The sequence below is a fragment of the Leucopleurus acutus genome, assembly GCF_964270905.1.
Source record: "Leucopleurus acutus genome assembly, chromosome: X".
Lineage (NCBI taxonomy): Eukaryota > Metazoa > Chordata > Mammalia > Artiodactyla > Delphinidae > Leucopleurus > Leucopleurus acutus.
Genome location: NC_139148.1, coordinates 42,279,580 through 42,299,713, shown reverse-complemented (window position 1 = coordinate 42,299,713; position 20,134 = coordinate 42,279,580). Strand labels below are relative to the sequence as shown.

Below are 20,134 nucleotides of genomic sequence, written 5' to 3'. Positions count from 1 at the left end.
TATTTTTTGGCTGCGTTGGGTCTTCGTTGCTGCACGCGGGCTTTCTCTAGTTGCGGCGAGTGGGGGCTACTCTTCGTTGCGGTGCGAGGGCTTCTCACAGCGGTGGCTTCTCTTGTTGCGGAGCACAGGCCCTAGGCGTGCAGACTTCCGTAGTTGTGGCACGTGGGCTTCAGTAGTTGTGGCTCACGGGCTCTAGAGCGCAGGCTCAGTAGTTGTGGTGCACGGGCTTAGTTGCTTCGCGGCCTGTGGGATCTTCCCGGAGCAGGGCTCGAACCTGTGTCCCGTGTTGGCAGGCGGATTCTTAACCACTGCGCCACCAGGGAAGCCCCCAATTTTTTTCTTATAGAAGTCTTTTGTATTGGTTAAATTCTTTCCTAGATACTTTATTTTCTTATTGTAGAGAAATGGTTTTTATAGGTTAATCTGGAAACCTTGCCGAACTGTCTTATTGGTCCTAACAGTTTTTCTGGTCATTGTTAGTTCCTTAAGGTAGTCGGTCATATCATTTACAAATGGGTTTTTATCAATTCCTTCCAAAACTTACATCTCATTTCTTTTTCTTTCCTTACAGCACTGGCCAGCTGTATGTTAAGTAGCAATATTGAGAGGGAACATCCTTGCCTTATTCCTGATCTTAGAGGGAAAATGTGTTTAAATTTTCTCTGTTAGGCATTTTGTTTGTTGTTTTCTTTCTTTTAAAAAAATTTGTTTTTGTTTTTTACTATTGGGCATTTTTGCTCTTTTTGCCACATAACCTTTATCAAGTCAAAGATGTTCTCTTCTACTCTTATTTTGTTTGCTCAGTTATTTTTTTAATATCATAAACAAGTGCTGAATTTTATCAAATTTTTTTTCTGCTTTGTGACTATCATATGATTTCTCCTCCTTATTAATGTGGTAGTTCACTCATTAATTTTCTAATTTGGATTATGTTTGAATTCCTGGGATAAGCCCTACTTATGTTTTTTTTTAAACTAACACTGTTGAACTCGGGTAGCTAATATTTTATTAGAATTTTTGCATCTATATTCATAAGTGAAATGGGTCTATAACTTTATTGTCTTGTATGTTCCTTATCTGGTTTTAGAATAAAGACTATACTAGCCTCAAAAAATGAGTTGGGCAGCTTTTGCTTTTTTCCTAGTTTCTGGAACGATTTGTATATTTGGGAATTAACAGTTCCTTGGAAGTTTGATGAACTACATCTGCAAAACCATCTGGGTCTGGGCCTGAGCTTTTTGTTACAATGAGATGGAGTGTCTTTTTTTTTTTTTAGCGGTACGCGGGCCTCTCACTGTTGTGGCCTCTCTCGTTGCGGAGCACAGGCTCCGGATGCGCAGGCCCAGCGGCCATGGCTCACGGGCCCAGCCGCTTCGCGGCATGTGGGATCTTCCCAGACTGGGGCACGAACCCGTGTCCCCTGCATCGGCAGGCGGACTCTCAACCACTGCGCCACCAGGGAAGCCCGAGATGGAGTGTCTTTAACTATCATTTCAAATTTTCTTAAAACTTGTTATATTTCTCAATTTCTTTTTGCATCAGTCTGAGCACATTTTAATTTTTCCAGAAACTTAAGCCTTTCATCAAGGTTTTCGAATGTATTAGCTTCCAATATTGAGCCTTTTTGTGTCTATAATTTCCCTTTTTCTGTGTTGTATTTTGCATTCTTTTAAAGCAGTCTTGGCAGAGGCCTATCATTAATATTTTAAAAGAACCAGCTTTTCATTTTGCTATTCTTTATCATTACTTTAAAAATTCTCTTTGGCACTTATTTCCTTCCTTAACGATATTTCCTTCATGACTCATGGAGTCATGGGTTTGTTCCTCTGCTGTTTTCCCAACTTCTTGATTTGAATGCTTAGGTCATTTATTTTTCAACCTTTCTTCTCTCCTGATAAATGTACTTAAAGCTATGCATTTTCTTTTAATAACTGATTTTTCTGTGTCCCAGAAATTTTGCATGTAGTGTTTTTACTGTTTAGTTCTAAGTATTTCTAAAGTTCCTTTATTTCTTCCTTTACCCAGGGGTTATTTAGTAATGCTAGTTTCCAAAAATGGGGACCTTTTTTTTTTTTTTTTTTGGCCGTGCTGTGTGGGATATCAGTTCCCCAACCAAGGATTGATCCCAGACCATGGTAGTGAAAGCCCAGAATCCTAACTAGTAGGCCACCAGGGAACTCCTGGGGCCTTTTTTTTAATTGCTTTTCATTATTGCTAATTTTATTGCATTGTGGCCAGAGAACATGGTTGATATTGATACTTTTGAATTCACTGAGGCTTTCTTTGTGCCCTAACAGGGTCTGTTTTTTGTAATTAAGTGTAAGCATAAAAGGAGTCTTCTCCATTTGTTAAGTGGAGGGTTATATAGGAACGTGTGTCATATATATGAAATTATATATCAAGCTTTAAAATGTATTGTTCAGTCTCCTTAGGAGTATATGTGTTTATGGTAGACATATATTCTTTGTTAATGAGTATATGTCCTTCTTTGTTTTTCGCGATCTGAAATTTCATTTTTATAGCTATTAGGATGTCTCTCCCAGCTTTCTTTGGGCTTTTATTAGTCTGCTATATATTTTCTTCATCCTTTCATTTTCAACATCCGTGTGTGTGTGTGTGTGTGTGTGTGTGTGTGTACAGTTGGACCTTTTTTTAAAAAAACAAAATCCATTGAGGGTGGTGTTCTAAATGTTTTTTGTACTTACTATTATATTAAAACTTGACATCTCATTTCATCTTCTCCATTTACAGTATTTTTGTTTCTTTTTTTTCTACCATCATACTCATACCTTATTTTGTTTTGAGTCCTTTTTCTATTTCTTGTTCCTGTTTTATATTTTCTCTCTTATTGTACTTATTTAAAAGTCTTCATCTATATGTCCCAGTATTTCTGCTTCAGATACTGTATGTCACCCAGTGTGGTAGCCAGTCTGATATAGCCCCCAATGATCCCTGCCTCCTGATGGTCACATCCTGCATGGTTCCCCTCCATGTTTTACTAGGGCCTAGTAAAACACATAGGCCTATGTGACCAAGAAAATACAACAGAAGTGACGGTATGCCATTTCTGAGGTTAAGTTATAATAGACATTGCAGTTCTGTCTTGGTTATGGTCTCTTGCCTGCCTGCTGGGACCACGTGTTGTTTGGAGCCCCATGGAGAGGCTCACATGGTGAAAAACTGAAGCCTCCTACCAACAGCTCTGTGAGTGGGCCACGTTAGTGTTGGGTCGTTCAGCCAAGTCATGCCTTCAGCTGACTGCAGTCCTGGCTGACAACTTGACTGAAACCTCAGAAGAGACCCTGAGCCAAAACCTCATGGCTAAGCTGCTCCCAGACTCCTGACCCTCAGAAACTGAGAAAATAAATATTTGTTGTTTTAAGCTAAGTTTGGGGGTGATTTGTTATACAGCAATAGATAACTAATACATCCAGTTTCTTTTTCACTGGAGGTCATTATACTGCCCGGGTGTCTTGTTCTTTTGGCAGTGAGCTCATATTCCCCTGATGTGAGCAGCTGTTCTGGCTGGTAACTGGACTGAGGGAAGGCTGAAGGCCAGACTTGACTCTGGTTAATCACCTGGAGTCCAAGGGGTAAAGGGGTGTGAGGGGAGATGAGCCAAAGGGTGGAGAGTCCCAGGCACCACACAAGTAGAGCTCTCACTCCCATCTACGATCACACCACCCAACAATTCTGCTGGTAGGTTTCATCCTTAAACCCTAAGAGGGGGGGTCATCTCCCAGGTGTTACCACTAGCCCTGGTGTCTGGAGGGGGACAGTGGGGGAGTAATCACTCCTCTGGCTGCTCATTTCCTCCCCTCAGCAGGGTTCTTGTTACCCTGATACTAGCCCCCCCACCAGACACCTGTACCAGTGGTTTGGATGATTTCTGCAATGAGGGGGCAGGCAAGGCAACATGGGGGAGAGGCACCAGCCAGAACTTAAATCTCTAACCTGTCCTGTATTTGTTGCCTCCAGCCATCTACCACTCAAAACACAGGTCAGTTAAAGATAACCTTCCATCTCCTCATAGGTCTTCATAGCTGTGCTAGTTTCTGGAACTCATGTTTCCCTCTGTAGTTTCTCCAGAGTAGTTTTTGGGCAAGGGAATCAGTGGCTTGTGCTGTCTGCCATCTTAGCGGGAACCAGAAGTCCCAAGTAACTTCGGAAACTAATAGAGATTTCTGTCCTTCAGGTTATCTGAGCCTCCTGTTCACAGAAAGGACTCCTCTGGCCTTCAGAGGTCCCAAGCTGCCATACACAGAATTGACTTGTCTGACTTCTCAAATATCTAAGCTCATAAATCACAGAATACACCCAGAGGGTGTCAGCTGGTTACTGACAAATGGGACATTTCAGGTCCTCAGAGGGCCAGATTCTCCCATATCTTGGATGGCCCCTGGGGCCAGGGTGCCTGAGCCCCTTATCCGCACTTGTTAGACCCACAGTCTTGGAGACCCTAGGCACAGAATGGTCTTGTCCTGCCTCCGGTGACTGAGCCCTCATCTGAGGAGTGGTCAGCCTCCTGTCCAATAATGGGGGGTGATGGAAGCCTTTTAAGAGTTAACTCCAGCTTTATATGACATTGTTTTGGGAGAGACAGATGAGAGGATAGCTGCCCTCGTGCCCCTCACCTGTCAGTATTGCCTAGAGCAGCAACTTCTGGCCAGAACCTGGCACAGTGAGGCCACGACCTGAAGGACCCCAAGTTACTTCATCCATCATCTGCCATGTCTTCTGTGGAGGGACAACTCGGCCTGTGAGAGAATCTGCCTTCTGAGAAGGTAAGTGGGAAAAATGAACTTCTTTTGGATCATTATCCTCCACACAGGTAGGTGACTCCTTTTAGGGCCTGAGCTTTATCAGTGCTTGATTTGTTTGTCCACAGTAGTGGGACAGAGAAGGCAAATAAATGGTTTCTATTGTTGAAATGGTTAAGACAGGTATCCATGAGCTGGAAACCCAGTTTAGTGCTGACAGCCTGAGGCATGGCAAGGCCATAGTCCCTTAAGCTGTCCCCAGAGCAAGTGACGAGAATAGGAACCTTAGACCCCTGTTCAGGACCACTAGCATTAGTGCATAAGACTCACAGAGAAGGGGCTGGATCCTAGAAATGGTGACGTGTGGAATGCTAGAGGTAGCTGGCCGAATGTTTCTAAGTAGCCCATACTTCCCAGTCTTTGTAATGAATCTTGCCCTTTCTGAATCAGGAACTCTCTCTCCCATCCCTCATTCAAAGGGCCTGTCCTAAAAACATACATTCACAGACATCATCCAGACCCTTACAGGCAGACAGATGTACGACAAAACAGCCTCAGGCCTCCTCAAGCAGTCCTCGACCTGGGCTCACCTTCTAGAACTGATTTCTCAGCATCCATTCTCCTGCCACTGGGGAAGCAGGAGCCGCCCTTCACCTGAAATGGGAAGTATTTCAGCTCCAGCAGGTAAAGAGGCCCTGGGGACTCCATCTACAACAAAAACCAGGGAGAAGGCAGAGAAATACACAGACCACAGTGACCTTCATGTGTGCAAAGTACAACTGTTAAAAACAAAACAACAAAAACAGAAAAAAGAGGCCGTGGTCGCCATGGGGCAGTACTGAAGCAGAGCCCCATACTCTCAGACCTGGGGAGAGAGGGCACTATGCTCCCACATGTCTAGGGCTGGCAGGCAGGGAGGCGGGGTCTCACGTGTAGGCCCTCTTGGCAAAGAACGGATATCTGGTGGGGCTGATAGTGGGCTGGAGGGAGTCTGATCAAGATGGGGCTGTGGCCTCGGCCCCCTCCTCTGAGTCCCACACCTCTGACTGCAGGTAATCAGCGAAGAGAGCCTTGGCCCGGCGTAGGACGCGCCCCAGGTGGTGTTTTCGCACGAGGCGGTCAAAGTGCATGGCCAGCTCGTTGTAATCCAGCCCGTTGCGCATGATATGGTCGCGGTGCTCCAGCAGGATGGCGAGGCACAGGAAAAGCATGAATGGGTTCCCTCGGCCAAACTCCTGGGGCGGGGGCAGGCCCAGTGGGGGTGGGGGTGGCAGGGGCTTCCCAGGGTCTTGTGGGGAGCCCACCTCTGGCATCAAGGGGGATCCTGCAGCCATGTCACCAGTGGGAGAGGCATCCTGGGTGGATGGCGGAGATGAAGACGATGGGGAATCAGGGTGGGAAGAGGAGGAAAGCAGTGGGTCTGAGGAGTTCAGCAAGGGCTCAGAGAGAGACTTGGAGCTGATGAGGGCAGCTGGGTGGGGCAGCTGGACCAGAAGGTCCCTCCTGGGGCCTGTGTTATCCCTGAGTTGCTGGAGGTCATCCAGACTGGCCTGTCTCAGGAGACGCCCTCCACCACCAGGCCCCTGGCTGGTGGTGGCCAAGTGGTCAACAGCATCTTCAAAAGCACCATCTCCTCCACCGGCGGGCCTCAGCATGTGCCTCTGCCGCACGGGCCGTCCCCTGTGGCCCCCAAAGCCAGCGTCTGCCACCAGGCTGGGGGGGCCCACGAGCTCTACCTCATGCTCGGGAGGGTCAGGGGGCAGCGAGCTCCAGGTGACCTCCAGCATGCGGAGAGCGTCATCAAAGGCGAACTCGCGCTTGAGCTCGAGCAGCAGCCAGCGGTAACAGAAGAAGAGGTCATCAGCACCGGCTTCCTGCAAGTACTGGTAGAAGTCAGGGTCGGCGTGTCGCAGCAGCAGCTTGAGGTGAGCGAACTTGGTGGCCATGGCACGGCCATCAGGGTGGAAGTTCGCAGCCAGGCGCTTCATGATGCCACAAAAGCAGACAAAGGCATGGCCCTCGTGGTCCATGACGGCAAGGATGGGCGAGGCCAGGTCGCTCATGCCCTGGCAGTAGGACACCTGTGGGTGGGTAACGGCGTAAGTGGTGAGCAGGTCGTGCAGAGCCCGCAGGTGTGGGCCGTCCTCGGGCCCTGCGAAGTAGGGGTGGGCCCGGTCGGTACGCAGCACATCCTTGAGGACCGTGCTGCGGATGAACTCCAGGTCCTCGGGGCTCGCTCGCTGGGCCCACTCGCTCTTGAGCTGTTCATACTCGCGGCTCTTGCGTTTCATGTAGTCCATCCGCTCACGGCCTGTCAGCCCGTCTGGGTACACGTTCAGAAGGTACCTCCACACCACCTGGCCAGGGATGAAAGGGATGAGGCTGAGGGTCTACAGATGAGCTGCCACACCCTCGTGTGGATCCATCACCACCCAGCCACCCTGGGCCTCTGCCCTCCTTCGGAAAAGCCTGCCCCTCCTGAAGGTAAGCCTGCTGTGCTGGAATACTTCCATGCCATCTGCCAAGAGTGTGGCCCACCGCATGTGTCTCTTGAGCTATTCATGACTGCTGTGATGGATCCAATGAGTGACCAAGAAGGCTCACCTTTCGCAGGGAGGGCTCAACACCACCATGGTAGATCCGCAGGCGCAACTCCTCAGGGCGTGAGAGCTGGCCCTCGTGGTTCAGGTATGTGTGAAACTCCGCATCGCTTAGGGGAGGCTTGAAGGGCTTGACGTCTTCCCCATATGACCAGCTCAGCACCTGCTGGACTTTGGACAAGGTGCGGCCCACCTGTGAAGGAAGGAGGGAGGGAGGCCACCACTCAGCTGGGCAGGCCAGGGGCAGGTACCAACCGGCATGCTCAGAATCGGGGGTGCCAGGGATGCCCTGCCCTCCAATCACAGCTGGGCCCCACAGCTCCCTGAAAGCACCTGAGAGAGGATGGACTGTGTGAAGGGCAGGGCAGCTGTCGTCAGCGATGACCGCTTCTCAGCCAGCAGCATGTCGGAGCCAATGACATCCTTGGGGCTGATTATGTCCCAGTCTTCCAGCAGCGGGCCTGGGCACACAGAATGACACCGTATGAGAATGCGGATGAGAACCCCAGACCTCAGGGCCGGGTTCCTCTCCCTCCAAAGCCAGGCCACCCACAGGGCAATGAGCCACTCCACTCTCCCTTCCCATGTCCTCCCAATCACGTAAAAAATAAAACCATGAATAATCCTCTTGTGGAAACTGTCTCACAGAATGGCTGAGCAGACTCTAATAGTAGTATTTTAATGATATAAGGTAATATCTATCAAGCACTTACTATGTGCCAGGCACTGTGACAGGGCTTAACGTCAATATAAACGATAAGAACAGTAGACAACACTTCCATACGGCTAAGTGCCAGGAAGCGTTCTGAGCCCTTTGCAAATATTAACTCATTTAATATTCACATCCAATTTCTAAGTTAGGCACTATTATTATCGCCGCTCTATGTGGAAACATGCATAGTCAGGACTAGAAGTTGCCCAAGGCCCCACAGCAAGTGGGTGAAAGAACCGAAATTTGAAGGCCAGGCCCAAAGCTCAAGGGCCCAAACTCTTTTAATCTTATATTCCTGCTAGTTTTCCTCCCACAATTGGTATAGACTACCATTATCATTCTTATTTTGCAGACCATGACAAACAGCTTGGAACAGTTAGTAAGTGGCCAAGGAAACGGTAGGGCTGGGATGTGAATCTCATTTACCTTACTCCAGGGCCCAGATAAATTTAGCAAAAGTATTTGTAGAACAGGTATGCCATGCATGTTAGACAGAAGAAACAATGCTATGCTTGATATTACCCAATTCTGGCCCTTGGAACATCAGCAGAAGTCTGTCCCTTCTCTCCCTTCTTTACTCCCCCTTGCATCCTTTCTGCCCACCTCAAATGTCATGTGGCTGAAGCAGCAGTGGCCACCTGAATAAGTTCGAGAGACTTAAGAGATGTCGGCCCTGGCGCCACAGAGCTGCTAAGCTGACAAGAGCAAAGACCAGTAGCTTTCAAACTCTATTATACGAAACAAATCAACTGGGATTTGTTCAAGCCATTGTCATTTGCAGGCAAATGCCGTCACTAAGCAACATTTCCATGAAGTCCACTGTACTTTCTCCCACAGAGCTGAGGGGGAAGCAAACCCTGGGCCACAAGTGGATGTCACTGCCTCTCTTTAGGTGTCCCATGGGGCACTGCAAACCTAAGGGGTCCAAAAGGGGAGCCCAAGACCCACTCTAGACATAACCTCCTCCTCTGCTCTTCATGTGAGTGAACAGTGTCTCTACCTGTTCAGTTGCTTAAGTCCCACACCTCACAGATGTCCTTGCCGCCTCCCACTCTCTCAATTCCCAGGGCCAAACCATCGCCAAGCTCCATAGCTTCTGCATGCAGAACACACTTCAATTCCACCTCTTCTCTCAGCTCACACCACGCCTCTCACCTGAAACTGCCTCCCAACCAGTCCCTGCCTCCCCTTTGCCCCTCTGCACCCTCTCCCAACAGCTGCCAGAGTGGGCTTTCTAAAACATGAAAACACATAAAATAAAGAAGGTTGCAGTACTCAACAGGTAAAATAAAGAAGGTCAACCAATGGTCTGAAATACCAAAGAGAGGAGCCCCTGTCAAGGCACAGAGCTAAAGCTTGATGATTTGAGAGGAAAGCAGAGAGACCTGGAGGACAAGTCCAGGAGACCTGACAATGCAAACCCTAAGAAATGCAGGAGGAGCAAAGGGGTCAGGTGGAGACAGAATTACCCAGATATGAAGGAAACTGTCCCTGAGATGAAGAAGTGGCTCGGCAGGTCTCAGGTAGGATGAATCAACGAACAGCACAGACCACGGGCTCCCCCAACTCTATTCACCTGCTGGCGAAGTGCCCACATTCTAAGAATGAAGACAAACTCTTGCCAGCTTCCATAGATGAAGAACAGGCTGCTTACAACTGAAAGAAGGTCCGATTGCTGATGGGCTTCTGTTCCACAACTCTGGAAGCAAGACAGTGGCTTGCAGCACCCACGGAGTACTGACAAGAGAGGCCTGAGATCCAAGGGTCCCACATCCAGCCAACCCAGTACGTATCCACCACGACTGAAGTTTCTGATCATTAGCATACATCTAACGCATGCGCCTTACTGGAGGAGAACGAAGAAGTTCTCTAAGAAATGACTACTGAATGACTACAAGGGCTCAAGGTGGGTGGGGGAAGGCAAAAGGGAGGGTAAATGGGGACAGGCCACAAGTTTTTAATATATACAGTTAAACATAAAACGACAAAGAGACTGTGACTGGGAGTTTGTAACATTGTTACGTTAGGATTCCTGAAACATAAGCGAGTGACTCTAAAGAAAAGATAATGATAGCCTGGAATTGAAAAAGAGAAAAAATTACTGTTGGAGCAAAGCCCAGAAGTTAAGGGTTAGGGAGCAGGAGAAGGATGAGAATGAGAAGTGTTCCAAAGCTTCCATTTCACGGGCTACGGAGGGTGGGGGAGACTGGAGGGGAAAAGTGCTCAAAAGATTTCACTGTCAATTGTGTAAAAAAGCATAAATCTAGCTACGGAGATTTTGTGAGAGACATACTAAAACTAGGTGACAAAGAAAGGTTAAAAATTGAAGAAACATGAAGGTATACCTGGCAAACACAAGCAGAAAGCAAGAGCAGCCATGTGAATATCAGAAAAAGCACCGCTCAACATCAAAAACATGGGACTTCCCTGGTGGCGCAGGGGCTAAGACTCGGCGCTCCCAATGAAGGGGGCCTCAGTTTGATCCCTGGTCAGGGAACTAGATCCCACATGCAGGCCACAACTAAGAGTTCACATGCTGCAACTAAGGAGCCCGTGAGCCGCAACTAAGACCCGGTGCAACCAAATTAAAAAATAAATAAAGTGTATAACTCAGTGAGTTTTAAAAAAAATAAAAGACAAAACACATGACAGGAAAAGAGAGATATTCTATATTGACTTTTAAAAGAAAGAAAGAACCTGTTAATAAAATGGACAAAGGATTTCTACAAGCCCAAACTCATCTAGTGGCAAAACCGGATCTGAACTGACGTGTGACTATATGTAGTTTTTTTTTTTTTAAATAAATTACTTTATTTATTTATTTTTGGCTGCGTTGGGTGTTCGTTGCTGTGCGTGGGCTATCTCTAGCTGTGGTGAGCACTCTTTGGTGCGGTGCGCGGGCTTCTCACTGCAGTGGCTTCTCTTGTTGCAGAGCACGGGCTCTAGGTGAGTGGGCTTCAGTAGTTGTGGCACACGGGCTCAGTAGTTGTGGCACGTGGGCTTCAGTAGTTGTGGCTCATGGGCTTTAGGGTGCAGGCTCAGTAGTTGTGGTGCAAGGGCTTAGTTGCTCCACGGCATGTGGGATCTTCCCAGACCAGGGCTCAAACCCGTCTCCCCTGCACTGGCAGGCAGATTCTTAACCACTGCGCCATCAGGGAAACCCTATATCTAGTCTTTATGTAACTCACTAAGTGTGAATATGCACACACTTCCCTGAAGAAACATGCACGTTTCATTATGGGGTGCTGCCCCAGGCCCTTCTTGCAGTATTACACAATATGTACTGTACATACTGCACCTCCTTACCATAAAATTGTCAAACCTCCCAAATCCTAAATTATATATGTTGTGCAATGCCAATCAGTGATGTAGTGGGTTTTTTCCTGGAACTGGATAAAATTATTTTAAGGTTCATATGAAAGAATTCACATTTAAGAATAGTTAAGAAAAAGGAGAGCCAAAAAAAAAGAATAGTGGGAGGAAGGCAATGCTTGCCTTATTAAAATGTATCAGAAAACCACTGTGATAAAAATATGGTGTTAGCACAGCATGAGACAAACAGAGCCAACTGGTGGAATTCAATATAGAAAGCCCAGAAATAAATCCAAGGACATATGGGAACTCAGTACATGACAAAAGTGGCATTTCAAATCAGTGTAGAAAAAGTGGTTATTTAATAAATGATGCTGACATACCTATTTGTCTGGAATCTTTTTTTAAAGCTAGGTCTACTAATCACAATGCTGACAGAGATTTATATGTAGAAAAGAAAATAATAAGCATATTAGAAGAAAATGTAAGAGAATATTTGTATAAGCTTGTGGATAGGGAGGATGTTCCAAAGTAAGGAGAAATTCAGAAATCATAAAGAAAAAGACAGATATATGTATAAGACTGCATACATATTTTAGTTTTTGATAGGATCAGAAAAGCACCATAAACAAAGCCATAAAACAAAAAGATAAGCTTGGAAAAAAATATCTGCAATACATATGACAGAAAGAGGATTCATATCACAAATGCACAGATTGGTTGATGGTCTAGGCTTGGTAATCTTCCAACTGTAGAGGTGACAGAAACTGACTTCTTCCCTGAAAGAGGGACTGGGCCATCTAAGTGGTCACAACATGCCTGTTGCTTTCACAGTCATGAACACGATCCCAAGAATTCCATTAATAATATTTGTAACAGCTCCATCGACTGGACACTTACTTACCTTTTTTTTTTTTTTTTTTTTTTGCGGTATGCGGGCCTCTCACTGTTGTGGCCTCTCCCGTTGCGGAGCACAGGCTCCAGACGCGCAGGCTCAGCAGCCATGGCTCACGGGCCCAGCCGCTCCGCGGCATGTGGGATCTTCCCAGACTGGGGCGTGAACCCATGTCCCCTGCATCGGCAGGCGGACTCTCAACCACTGCGCCACCAGGGAAGCCCTTACTTACCTATTAATGTATAGCATGATACCATTAATGTTAAACACATACCGTCTGTGTATATATACAAATATGAATATACTTACGTATCTCTATATGTAGATTAATTTGTCCGTGTGTATGTGTGTGTGAATAAATAAAGGACCTGTAAGGTTATACATCAAACTGATCAAAGTAGCTCCTGCAGGGCAAAAGGGTAGGGGAACAAGATTAGGCACAGTGGGGGCTTCCCTGGTGGTGCAGTGGTTAAGAATCCGCCTTGACAATGCAGGAGACACAGGTTTGAGCCCTGGTCCGGGAAGATCCCACATGCCGTGGAGCAACTAAGCCCATGAACCACAACTACTGAGTCTGCACTCTAGAGCTTGCGAGCCACAACTACTGAGCCCGTGTGCCACAACTACTGAAGCCCGTGAGCCCAGAGCCCGTGCTCCCAACAAGAGAAGCCACCACAATGAGAAGCCCGTGCACTACAACAAAGAGTAGCCCCTGCTCGCAGCAACCATAGAAAAGCCTGCGTGCAGCAACGAAGACCCGATGCAGCCAAAAATAAAATAAATAAATTAAAAAAAAAGATGAGGCACACCGGTTCCAGGAGACTTCAGCATTATTTATAATAAGGAGAATGTATTTACTGGATAATTAAAGATTAGTTTTATTAGGGAATTCCCTGGTGGTCCGGTGGTTAGGACTCTGTGCTTTCACTGTGGAGGGCCTGGGTTCAGTCCCTGGTCGGGGAACTAAGATACCACAAGCCACGTGGTGCGGCTAAAAAAAAAAAAAAAAATAGTTTCATTAAAAAATGCAACTCCATGGAATTCTCTGGCGGTCCACTGGTTAGGACTTGGCACTTTCACTGCCGTGGGCCCAGGTTCACTGGGTTCCATTCCTGGTCAGGGAACTAAGTAAGATCCTGCAAGCTGTGTGGCACAGCCCCCCCCAAAAAAAGCAGCTCCAATCAAATCCCCATCAGGATTTTAATGAAATGATAAGCTAATTCTATTAAATGAAAAGAACAGTGGGACCTCCCTGGTGGTGCAGTGGTTAAGAATCCACCTGCCAGTGCAGGGGACATGGGTTCGAGCCCTGGTCTGGGAAGATTCCACATGCCATGGAGCAACTAAGCCTGTGTGCTACAACTACTGAGCCTGCGTGCCACAACTACTGAAGCTCATGCACCCTAGAGCCCATGCTCTGCAACAAGAGAAGCCACCACAATGAGAAGCCCATGCACCACAATGAAGAGTAGCCCCCGCTTGCTGCAACTAGAGAAAGCCCGTGCGTAGCAACCAAGACCCAACGCATACAAAAAAAAAAAAAAATTTAAAAAAAAAAGAACAGTAAGTGCGTGAGAATATTCAAGAAAAAATTTTAAAAGGAGAACATTAAAACATATCATAAAGCTACATGATTAAAACAACATAGAATTGGCTTAGGGTTGAACAAAGAGATCAGTGTAAGGGGATCAGGAATTCAGAAACAAACTCGTGTATTTGCAGGAGTTTGGGAAACAAGACAATGGTAGGAATAGAACTAACTCATCAGTAACTGGAAAGTTGATTCTCTTTAAAAAGATAACTTTTAAATGTCCTTTTGCCAAACTGATGAGTGTGTGTCTCTCTGTGTAATTTGCATTCCTCTCAGTTCTTGTGCAGTTGGGGTTTTCTTCACATGTTTATTAGTGGGGCAGATTTTATTTCCTTACGAAATAGTGCTATTGTGTCTATTTTATAGGTGAGGAAATGGAGGCTTGGGGACTTAGCTAAGTGACTGACACATAGTAGCACATAGGGCTGCTCAGTGCAGAGGTTCCTGTGTTTCTGGCTACCTGTCTTTTCCCATTTGTCTCTCTGCCTGTCTCTGTCACTATCTTTCCCTCTGACTCTTGTTTCTCTCTCTTTCTCTCTCTGCCTATCTTTTTCTCTAGTTTCTTTTTCTTAACAAGCGCCACATTTTGTAGAGTTAACTGGTTAAAAGCAAGGACTCTGAAGACAGTTCAGCCACCACCTGGGTTCAAATCCTGCTCCTCCACTTACTGTCTGTGTCACATGGACAAGTCCTGTCCCCTCTATGAGCCTCAGTTTCCCCATTTATAACATGGGGATAACGATTGTCCCTACCCTGTAGAATTGTTTTGACAATCCAATGAATAAACATTATGTGTGCAGAATGGCCCCAAGTGTTTGACACATGTTAGCTATTTATATGTTATTATGACATCAATAAAATGCCTCAGGACTTCCCTGGTGGCTCGGTAGTTAAGACTCTGTGCCCCCAATGCAGGGGACCCGGGTTCAATTCCTGGTCAGGGAACTAGATCCCACATGCATGCCGCAACTAAGGAGCTGGCAAGCCGCAACTAAGGAGCCCGCGAGCCGCAACTAAGACCTGGCACAACCAAATAAATAAATAAATATTAAAAATAAATAAATAAAGTAAAATAAAATGCCTCAGTCACCCCAAATAGGCACTGTGAATTCCCTGAGGCTGGGAACCGTGTCTTCCACTCCACAACTTTTTATTTAAAAAAAATTTCAAATCTATGACAAAGTTAAAAGATGAATACATTGACCATCCATATGTCCTTCATCTAGCTCCCCCAGCTGTTCACATTTTGCCACATTTGCTTCATCTTGCTCTCTCCATATATATATACATTTTTAAAATTTTTTAATTTTTTTAACATCTTTATTGGAGTATAATTGCTTTACAATGGTATGTTAGTTTCTGCTTTATAACAAAGTGAATCAGTTATACATATACATATGTTCCCATATCTTTCCCCTCTTGCATCTCCCTCCCTCCCACCCTCCCTATCCCACCCCTCTAGGTGGTCACAAAGCACCGAGCTGATCTCCCTGTGCCACGTGGCTGCTTCCCACTAGCTATCTATTTTACGTTTGGTAGTGTATATATGTCCATGCCACTCTCTCACTTTGTCACAGCTTACCCTTCCCCCTCCCCATATCCTCAAGTCCATGCTCTAGTAGGTCTGTGTCTTTATTCCCGTCTTACCCCTAGGTTCCTCATGACCTTTTTTTTTTCCCTTAGATTCCATATATATGTGTTAGCATACGGTATTTGTTTTTCTCTTTCTGACTTACTTCACTCTGTATGACAGACTCTAGGTCCATCCACCTCACTACAAATAACTCAATTTCGTTTCTTTTTATGGCTGAGTAATATTCCATTGTATATTTTTTTGCTGAATTATTTGCAGATATCATGATGCTTTACCCCTTAATACTTAACTGTGTTTTTCCCGAGAACAAGGATATTTTCCTTCTATAACCATGATACCGTTACCATACCCAGGAACTTTAACCCTGACACACTATTATTTTCTAATGTATGCTCAATAATCAGATTTTGGGGACTGTGTCTTAATTTATCTGTGGGCTCTCAGGAACCAGTACAGGTAAGACTAGGGGAACAAATATGAGAAGACTGGAAGTGGCTGAGAGATAAAAGGAACAAACAAATGAATATGAGTGCAGGGTGAGTGAATGAATAAATACAATTACTATAATCAGCATTGTTATATTTACAATATTATTATAACTGAAACATATAATACTGTAACTCTATTATTATATTGCATTATACAGTTATATATTACTACATTATATGCTATAATAAATGTGATCATTATTGTTATTAGAGCTAATACTTTTTGAGCATTCACTATGCAGCCATGCACCTTTCCAGGTTTTTTACATGAATTTCCCTGTTTAATCATCATGATGGCCCTAAGATACCATTATCTCTACTTTACAGATAAAGAAATTGAGGGCCAGTGGCCAAGCCAGGATTTGGACCCAGGATTCCTTGCTCCCTAGCCCACCGTGAGGGAGTGCATTGTGAGGAGTGGAGTCATCCCACGGGGAAAGGGGGGCATCCCAGAGCAGTGCCCGCGCGGCACCAGGTACTCACTATCCTCAGTGGGCCGAATATCTACACGCAACTGCAGGTAAGGTTTGGAGGCGGTGGCGAAGGCCGTGCTGAGGTCCCAGTCAGACAGGAGTGAGAGATAAGCTTCCTGCCCCAGCCGATCCCGGCCCAGGTAGCTGATACCAAAATTCTTCTTCCTGGACAGAGGAGACATGGCATCTTTCAGTGCCCCAGTGCCCTGGAGGCCTCAGGGACAGTTTCCAAAAGAAGCCGAGGAGGATAGATGGTTTTGAAAACAACTTCCTACTATGTGCTGGGCACTGTGCCAAGGATTTCAGGCAGCCTGAGGTCAGATCGTTTTTTTCTATTTTGTTTCACAAACAGAAGCAGATACACACCTGCTTGTATCTGGAGAGCACACTGGGAACTGGTAACGTGGTCCCCTCTAGGGAGGGTAACAGAGTAGCTGAGGGATAGAAGTGGGAAGAAAGCAGCCTTGTGCATAAAAAAAAAAAGCAATCTGTATGTTTGTTATATTTCACAACAAAAAATGTTTATGCACAAAAAGTCAAATAACAACTAAGAATTTGTTCTTCAGATACACCTGTGCAACTATGCAAAGAAGTATGTTGTGTGATAACTATTGTAACCATGGAAACATCCTAAATACCCATCACTTTTGTATTATTTGAGTTTGTTACCATGTGCATTCGTCCAAAATAACAACGACAACAAAATAACCATCACACCTGCCTCCAAGAGACACTACTTTTCATCTATCAGGTTGGCAAATTTTCCAATGTTTTCTAGTAGCCAGTGTTTGTGAGGGTGTGCGGGAAACAGGAATTTTATGGGCTGCTGGTGAGACTGTAAATTGGTAATACCTACCTGGAGAACATTTTGGAAACATCTGTTGAAATTTTAAAAAAGCATACACCGTTTAACTCAGCAATATTACTCCTATGACTAGATTTCCCCAAATATTCCAAGATATGTATGTGGCTGTTTGTTCACTGTGGGATTATTTCAATAATAATAATAATAATAATAATAATAATAGTAATAATAACAAGAAAACAACCTCCCCCTTTACCAAACAACAACAATAAAAATGCCAAACAACCGCTGTCGAGGTGGGTGGCCCACTGGCTTTCCCCAGCATCCCGTTACTCACCCGTTCAAGTCAAAGGCTCGGATGAGGATGTGCTGTAACACATCGAGTGAGGTGATCTGGGGGTCCACAGCAAAAGAGCGAAACTCAGGTGGCAAGAAGCTCTCACATTTCTGGGGAGAGAAGACAGGGGTCGGCCATCAGGGGTCACATCACCATGCTGACATGGAGTGAGTAGCAGGGACCAGATCAAGGCGGGAGTTCTGAGCCATGGGGAGAACTGTTGTTTTTGCTCTGAATGGAGGGTGGGGGAGGCTTGGGAGGGTTCTGAGCAGAGGAGGGATGTGGTCTGACTCAGGATTTAACAGGATCCTTCTGGCTGCTCTATGAACAGTCTGTGGGGGACAAAGGAGAAAGGAGTGTTCCAGTGAGGGGGCTACTGCAATAGTCCAGGCACCCAATCCTTCTTCTACATCCCCTCAATGATGGTTGCCTGGATCACCATGTCCAGTCTGGCCCTCACTAAACCAGTCCTCCGCGCTGCAACCAATCTAGCACATCTATCTACAACACTCCCCTGCTTAAATCTCTTCAAAGGGAACCCCAGGATCCCCAACAGGTGGGCCTATAGGACCCCAGCCAGCCTCTCTCCAGTCAGTTTTTTTGAACTTTACACTCTGGTACTACCAAACTCCTAGAAGTTATATCTGAATACATTCTGGCTCCAGGCCTTTGCTTATGCAGATCCCCCAGTCTGGTACGTCCTTCCCACTTTCTTCAGCTGGCTCACTCACAGCTCAGGCATCTTCTCTTTTCTGAACTCCCAAACCTCTACCTTTGAGCTTCCTCTATTACACTGAAGTGATCTGTTTACTTCTCACCAGAATCTACCCTCTTCTCATCACCACCAGTGCCACCACCCTAGTCTGAGCCACCATCACTGACTGCCTGCTGGAACTACTGCAACAGCTTTCTTACTCAAGAGTACATGCCAAAGGCCCTTCACAATCTGCCCCTCTCTTACCTCTCCGATTCACCTCCTACCACTCTTCCCCTCACTCTCTGGGCTCCAGCAACATGGGAACCTAAGGGAACATGCCAAGCTCATCCCCACCTCCCAGCCTTTGCCCTTGCTGTTCCCTCTGTCTAGAACACTCTTCCCCCCTGATATGCACATGCCTGATTCCTTTTTATTTGTGTCTCTGCTCCTTCAGTACCTCTCTGGGGATTTCCCTGTACGACCTTGGCTAAAGTAACTCCCTAGTTCCGAACCTTTTTCGTTATTTCCCCATGACATCTACCAGTGTCTGAAGCATCTCATTTACTGAGCTGTTTGTCTCCCCGACGAGTATGTCCGCTCATCCAGGGTGGGGACTTGCACAAAAGTGCACTCTCAACACATATGTTGACTGATGTCAGAGGTTCCTTTTCAGACAGCAACAGCCTCCCTCATTTCTCAAGGCCCCACTCAACTATTAAGGCCCCTCCTCCAGCCCTATAGCCCCTCCTCTCTACCCACAATCTCCACCCATCCATTCCAGGGGCCTCTACCTTTCCATTTGCAGTCATCACGCCCCATGCCCTGCCCTCGCATTCCCAGGTCCAGCCTCTCCCCCACCCTCCACTCACGCCACCATCACTCTGCCCTCAAGCCTCGCCCCTCACGTAACACCCCAATTCTCAGGTCCCGCCCTCCAGCCTAGGACAGCCACCGCCTTCCCTTCCCCCGGGAGCTCGGGGCAGGCTAGACGACGGGCCGCCAGCCTCACCTTGACTCGGACCCGCACCACCTCTCGCTCTTCCTCCTCAGCTGCCGCTTGGGCTCCCCCACCAGGCGGGGGCGCTCCGGAGCCAGCCAAGTCCGAGGATCCAGAGGCCGTCGCCATCCCTCCACCACCCGCCTCCGGGTGACAGCTGACCGTTGCCCCCTACCCTTGCGCACACCCCAAAATGCGGGCGCCTGCGGCCCCACCTTGCGCCCGGGCGCAGGCGCAGAGGGCGCCACGGGACCCTACCCCCCCCACCACCTGGCACAGGGTGGAGGTCGCTTCTGCGCACGCGCACAGTGTGCTGTTGCCAGGAGCCCCGCCCCCCAAAGCCGGGCATTTTGCCTCACTTTAGCCAGTGTGCAGGCGCCTATTGAGGGCCCGCCCCGCCCTTGTCCTTGGTTTGGTTGTTTGGGCAGTTTGCTTCCGGGTTCACCTAGGTGCGTGTTAAAGTGACGACCTATTCAGGCGAGAAAAGTGGGCGGGGAAAGGAAGCTGCTGCGCGACGACGTCAAGCCTCCACATCCCGCCCCAAGTCGCCTCGCGTCTCTGCTTAGAGATGATGTCATCTATTTCAAACGCCTGTGATCCTCACTTCAAATGAATCCGCTGAACGGAAGAATAATCCTTTTTCCAGAATCTTTTAAAAAATAGTTTACACGTTGTGAAAATTCATGGAGCTGTACATTTATGATTTTTGCAGTTTCTGCCCGCATGTTATACTTCAATAAGTAATTCACCCAAAAAAGCCATTTGTATGCTCTCTGGAGGTCCTAGCTTTTTAAAGTTTGCCTTTGTTTTTATTGAATCCTTACAACACGTTGAGATCGATCCTGTTATTAAATGGTGTGTCCACCAAATATC

The 20,134-nt window shown here is 46.8% G+C and overlaps 1 protein-coding gene across 2 annotated transcripts; it reads right to left on the bottom strand.

Annotated features, from left to right (window-relative positions):
• Nucleotides 1-5,655: 5,655 nt before the first annotated feature.
• On the bottom strand, nucleotides 5,656-19,390 carry TBC1D25 (TBC1 domain family member 25; the record flags this gene model as incomplete). Of its 2 annotated transcripts, none has more annotated exons than XM_082864944.1 (6): nucleotides 5,656-7,117; nucleotides 7,365-7,553; nucleotides 7,694-7,821; nucleotides 16,436-16,590; nucleotides 17,568-17,677; nucleotides 19,262-19,390. In XM_082864944.1, 6 exons carry the CDS (start codon nucleotides 19,388-19,390, stop codon nucleotides 5,756-5,758), a joined length of 2,073 nt encoding a protein of 690 aa, XP_082721070.1. In that variant the 3' UTR covers nucleotides 5,656-5,755. The 2 variants fall into 2 exon arrangements, with proteins under 2 accessions (XP_082721070.1, XP_082721069.1); XM_082864943.1 differs by having other exon boundaries at nucleotides 19,274-19,390.
• Nucleotides 19,391-20,134: the final 744 nt, after the last annotated feature.